The sequence below is a fragment of the Limulus polyphemus genome, unplaced genomic scaffold, assembly GCF_000517525.1.
Source record: "Limulus polyphemus unplaced genomic scaffold, Limulus_polyphemus-2.1.2 Scaffold164, whole genome shotgun sequence".
NCBI classification, from domain to species: Eukaryota; Metazoa; Arthropoda; class Merostomata; order Xiphosura; family Limulidae; genus Limulus; species Limulus polyphemus.
The window spans coordinates 66,337-72,847 of record NW_013665774.1 but is presented as its reverse complement, the minus strand read 5'-3'; the positions used below and the strand labels follow the sequence as shown (position 1 = coordinate 72,847).

The window sequence follows — 6,511 nt, the reverse complement described above, 5'->3', positions numbered from 1 at the left end:
ATCCCGCTATTTTAAACGTGACGTTTCATTTGTAAACGATTCAACCTTATTTCAGTTGTTTTTGTTAAACTTGACAAGTTTAAACTTGTCTTTGGATTTTAGGTATCTATGGTTTCTCTGTTTATAATCTTCCCTGGAGTTAACTTTCATAGTTTACAATCTTTCCTGGAGTTAACTTTCATAATTTATAATCTTCCCTGAAGTTAACTTTAATTGTTTATAAGCTTCACTGGAGTTAACTTTCATAGTTTACAATCTTTCCTGGAGCTAACTTTCATAATTTATAATCTTCCCTGAAGTTAACTTTAATTGTTTATAATCTTCCGTGGAGTTAACTTTCATAGTTTACAATCTTTCCTGGAATTAACTTTCATAATTTATATTCTTCCCTGGAGTTAACTGAACTAGTCTGTTTACAATGTGACGAGTTTCCTAATCTGATATCATGCTTAAGTAGCATTTTTTAAATCAGCTTTTTGTTTCAGAATTTAAATACAAAAACAAGAAACTTGACATATAGGTGAGATGTTCACCAAATATCTCTGACTTTTCTTAACGTTGTTTGTAAACACTGGAATAGTATTTGGAATCACTTATGTTACCAAATATTTTCAAATTCCTTAATTTTTTAAACCTCCACAGCGTTTATTTTGAAATAAACGATAATAATAATAAGTTGGATCCCATAATCTACTCGATTAATTAAATAATATTTATTAAAACCTATATGGGATAATGTACTTTATCAACCAGTTAGTTTTGTTTATCAATTAGTACTCTGTGATTGGTCTTACATCCTGGATTTTGTTTTACTTTTTGCAGGAAAAAACGGAACCATATTTTCTAGGAATTTTCTGTGTAGAATCATTATTAAAAATTTTAGCGTTAGGCTTTATACTCCACAAAGGAGCTTATCTTCGCAACATTTGGAACATGATGGACTTCATTGTTGTGGTAACAGGGTAAGTGCACGATGTTTTTAAGTTTCATTTTAAGAGCTTGGTTTCTATTTAACCCATTAAATCAAAGGAGTCGAAATATTACGTTCAAAATTCTCTTGTTAACTCATTGGATAGTATTATATTTCATTAACTTTTCACAAAATAAATTAACGTCTAATTAAGGGCATATAGTATAATATTATAATATGTATTGTTATAAAGTTTCAACAGCTTTCAATTTGAAGATCTTATTCATCATTAGTATTCCCGTTCCCATCAACATATTCATGATAAAATGATATATCAAACTATTTTCACGTCCCTTCATCACAAATTATTTATAGACCTGAACATGATCCATCATGGCATTAAGCTTACCAGTGAATCTGTAGAAAACCATACACATCCGTTCCTGAATGTTCTTGTTAAGAGACAGGATAAAAAGATACACGCTTCTAGTTATCGTAAGGATATTCACACAGGTTTATACGTATCTTGAAACTCCTACAATGACTCTTTTCAAAAATTAGGCATCGTAAAAACTCTGTATCATTATCTCAGGGTCATTGCTTCTAGTAACGCATATTTTCAATCGGATCTCAACAAACTGAAAACGGAAATATTAACCCAAAACGGGTTTACTCTGGAATCCGATAACAAAGTTTTCTCTACATTAAATAAAAAAAATCCGAATTGAATCCCAGCACCAGTCAAGTATTTATGAACGTCCTGTTTATTGTAAAATTTCCTTTACCCCCAAAGTTTCTCAGTTGACCAGAAAGCCTTGGGGGGGGGGATATAATTAATTTGTCTGTTCAATTTCTGGCAGACGATTAGAGTAAGCTTACTTTTCTGGCAGACGTTAAGGTAAGCTATAACAAAGAAGTACTAAGACTCTGACGCCTCTTGTTCATTCTGTCCAACTTGGCAATGTTGAGATTCTTAATAGAGATAAAATATAAATCTCTGCAAAAATAAAGGAAGCCTTGTTAATTAAACAGTTAAAACCTAAAATTATTAAATATTATGGTATACAGCTGTATCCTTTATAACCTTTGTTTCAAACTTCTAAGGTTGAATTACTGCGTACGTATATTTTATCTTTATAATTTGAAGATGACTTTATAATATAGTACAATCAAACTATCTTAATCTGTCGAATGTAAACTAACATATGTTAGAATATTGATTGCTTATGTTACTATGTAAGATATTTGTAATTCTTTTGTTATCCCCAGCAGTTATAAAATCTTTAAAATTCTTCAACCTATTGCTGTTGCCAACTAAAATTGACCTTTAATTAAGGTCAAGCACATCTAACAACTAGGTTTCCACCGCCAGCAATACATATAATAATGAATATTCATGACCTCAATAGTATGTTACAATTACTATAGATACTATGTAGCGCTTCAAACACTATTTATTCATGTTAATTAGTATAATCCACATTATACTTCTTTTACAGACATTTTTTTTTACTTTTGTTTTATTAAATTATTTATTTACCAGTCATCTTCGTCCAAAAATAACTGGCTAATCATTATGAAGCTCAACCAATTAAATACCAATGAACCTATTCGCTAGGTTTTCTTGTTACCTAGATCACGAGGTCAGTCATTATAGTTGGTGTAGCTAATAATGTCAGGTTAACTAGATAAAACGTTGTAGCTATAGATATGATAATTTCTGTATCCCTAATAAACTAACTCTACTATTCTAACGTTTCATTCTTCAAGATTCTAAAGACAACATTCATTTTTGTACTATTCATTTTGTGAGCATTTCTATGTTATGGTTTAGTAAGAAAGAAAAACATTAATATAGTCCGATGTTAAAGAAAAAATGAACAGCTTAGTTGTTGACTGAAGTCTCTTTATAAACTTTAAACGTTTAGATAAAAAAATAATTTCTAAAAACTCTTATAACCACTATATCACGTCTTTATTGTTGTGTATTGTATATATATATATATATGTGTGTGTGTGTGTGCTTCTATGGCTTTCCTTCTCATTGTTACTTCGATCAATAACAGTACTTACTCTGTTCGTGCAGTATGTGGATTACTTTGTGTGTTATTTTTCTCCACGTTACTGAAACTCTCATTTATCGTTGTAACTAGGAATTGCGTGATTCCAGTACAAAATAATAAGTTCATAGGATTAATCCAAACTTCTTCTTTCTACTCACAAATCCGGAAATTTTAACAGACAAATAACGCAATAAAACTGATGAACAGATACATCCATTTTGAAAGACACGTGACCAAGAGAAGTTATATTGTGCTTATAAACATAACTAGCAACTGTGCACTTTGTGGTTTTAATGTAGATGTAGATTTTACAAAGCATGGTAAATTATTTAAAAAAATATATCCAGTTGTCTACTTATTCAGCAATACGATAGGTACGTCATATTAGGAGTGTTTTCAAAAAATCCTATGACTTTCACCTATAATGCCTATCTTCCAGGATCATGAACCTAACAGCAGAGAAGAGCGAAAATTTAGATTTGCGTATGCTGCGATCCTTCCGAGTTTTGCGTCCACTCAAACTAGTATCTCGAACGCCAAGTAAGTTGTAAATGTGCCGGATCAAACCCCTGTCTCTAGCCTTTGTTGTCCTACGATGTTAGCCATACCATAACCTTCGACCTGCGACATCTTGGTAGCAAAGACCGAAGCCTCCCCGGTGACCTAGTAGGACCTCTCTATGTAGAGCTCTATAATGTCGTCACGTGATATAACCTGATTCATTATTGGCCAAAATGACCTCAATCTTAGATACTGCTGTAGCTTTGGTCAACTAGATAATCTCCACGTGACATCCTGTAGAATTAGTTACCTCTTTTCAAGTAGCCACATTTTTCCACCTTGTAGGTAGGAGCTTAAAATAGGTAACTTAGTTTCAGTTTATTTCCCCAATTATTTAATTTTAAACCAACCACGTTATTAAAGTAATAGCTAAAACTTTTCACCTAAGCTTATGGATAGGAGTTAAAGGTAACTTAGTTTTAGTTTATCTTCTCCAATTATTCAATTTTAAACCAACCACGTTATTAAAGTAACAGCTAAAACTTTTCACCTAAGCTTATGGATAGGAGTTAAAGGTAACTTAGTTTTAGTTTATCTTCTACAATGCTTGAATTTTAAATCAACCACGTTATTAGCGCTATAGCGAAAACTTTTCACCCAAGCTTATGGATAGGAGTTAAAGGTAACTTAGTTTTTAGTTTATCTTCTCCAATGATTTAATTTTAAGCCAACTGCATTATTAGAACACTCCAAATTTTTCCACCTAAAGTTTAAAATAGATAGTTTGATCCTGATTTATCTTCCTAAGTGTTTTATTACAAACCAGCAAGACTGTTAGGAAATAAATTTTAGTTATTTTAACTTAAGAGTTGTATGAATAAGTATTTTACTACTAGTTTATATTCTGAATCATACTATTTGAAACAGAAATGTTCCCAGTGACTCAGCGGTAAGTATGAAGGCTTATGATGCTAAAAATTGGGTTTAAATAACCAAGGCCGGCACAACACAAATAGTCCATTGTATAGTTTTGTGTTCAACAACAAACAAACATGAAGAAATCAAAAGTTTATTGAGATTTAAAACTAAATATATTTTGAGTAAAGTTTAAAATAAAGTTTGGTCCTAGTTTATCCTCTAAGTGTCTTATTTCAAATCAGCAACATTGTTAGAAAATTAGTCTAGTTTTAACCTAATAACCTTGTGTGTAGGAGTTTAAAGTATTTAGTTATATTTTACTTTCCCAAGAACCTTATCTTAATAACTATCGAATATTACTCAAACATCTATGGATATTACTCAAACATTGATGATTATTATTCAAACATTGATGGTTATTACTTAAACATTGATGGTTATTACTTAATCATTGATGCTTATTACTCAAATATCTATGATTATTACTCAAACATATATGGTTATTACTCAAACATATATGGTTATTACTCAAACATCTATGGTTATTAATCAACCAATTATGATTATTACTCAAACATCTGTGGTTATTATCAATTCCATTTGTTATAGATACAGTTAATTTCAATAATCTTTCTATATTTAATTTGTAACGTAATGATAGGTAAAACTATAACATGTATGATATTATATGGTTTTTAGTATTCATATTCCCATTTTTAAAACGTAATTACACATTGTGTAGGTCTTGTGACTCACAAAACTCTAAATTTTCATTAAAATATACAATGAAGTATGATTTCAAATAATTTATAACTTTATAACATATTAATTTTCAAAACTTTTGAAATTAACACATTTTACTGTCTTATGTACAAGTTGAAATATTAATGGATAAAAGTTTAAGATAAATTATTGATCACCTTAATTTGTGGTTGTAGAGGTTTATGGATCTTATGCTCTTACATCCTCATATTTATTTACATATTATGCTTTTACATCCTCATATATATTTACATATTATGCTCTTACATCCTCATATATATTTACATATTATGTTCTTACATACCCGTATTTATGTATCATGTTCTTACATCATCTTATATATGTATCATGCTCTTACATCCTCGTATTTATGTATCATGTTCTTACATCCTCGTATTTATGTATCATGTTCTTACATCCTCATGCATACATACTTATATTTAAGTTTACTGACTATTTTCATTAAAATATTTTACCAAATATGGTATAATGTACAAAACAAGATTATTTTCAGATCATATGCACATTGAAACGCTATACAAACATAGTTATTTGATTAATATAGTTTTTCTATTGTTATTGGAAAACGTTTCTGTTGGTTTTTAAATACTTTGTTTTTATTCACCAAACAATGTTAACTTTATCGAGGGCTTCACGGCGATTAGCTAGTGGTAACTTATATTGGTTACATAATGGTTAAATCCTTCTCTTCGTTGTAACTTACATTGGTTACATAATGATTAATTCATCACTTCATGGTAACTTATATTGGTTAGATAATGGTTAATTCATTCACTTCATGGTAACTTATATTGGTTACATGATGGTTAATGCATTCACTTCATGGTAACTTATATTGGTTACATAAAAGTTAAATCTTTCTCTTCATTGTAACTTATATTGGTTATATATGGTTAATTCATTCACTTCATGGTAACTTATATTGGTTACATAAAAGTTACATCTTTCTCTTCATTGTAACTTATACTGGTCACATAATGGTTAATTCATTCACTTCATGACAACTTATATTGGTTACATAAAAGTTAAATCTTTCTCTTCATTGTAACTTATACTGGTCACATAATGGTTAATTCATTCACTTCATGGTAACTTATATTGGTTACATAAAAGTTAAATCTTTCTCTTCATTGTAACTTATACTGGTCACATAATGGTTAATTCATTCACTTCATGGTAACTTATACTGCTTACATAATGGTTAATTCATTCACTTCATGGTAACTTATATTGGTTACATAATGATTAATTCATTCACTTCATGGTAACTTATATTGGTTACATAATGGTTAATTCATTCACTTCATGGTAACTTATATTGGTTACATAATGATTA

At 29.7% G+C, this 6,511-nt stretch overlaps 1 protein-coding gene across 1 annotated transcript in view; it reads left to right on the top strand.

The window, feature by feature from the left end:
* The window catches only part of LOC106477240 (voltage-dependent calcium channel type A subunit alpha-1-like), a gene marked incomplete at its 3' end in the record, with an annotated part of 233,638 nt that overhangs the window by 165,090 nt on the left and 62,037 nt on the right, over positions 1-6,511 (top strand). Inside the window, exon 5 of the mRNA XM_022381457.1 lies at positions 823-962. Within this exon, the coding sequence (XP_022237165.1) occupies positions 823-962 (140 nt within the window). The remainder of the gene's footprint in view (positions 1-822; positions 963-6,511) is intronic.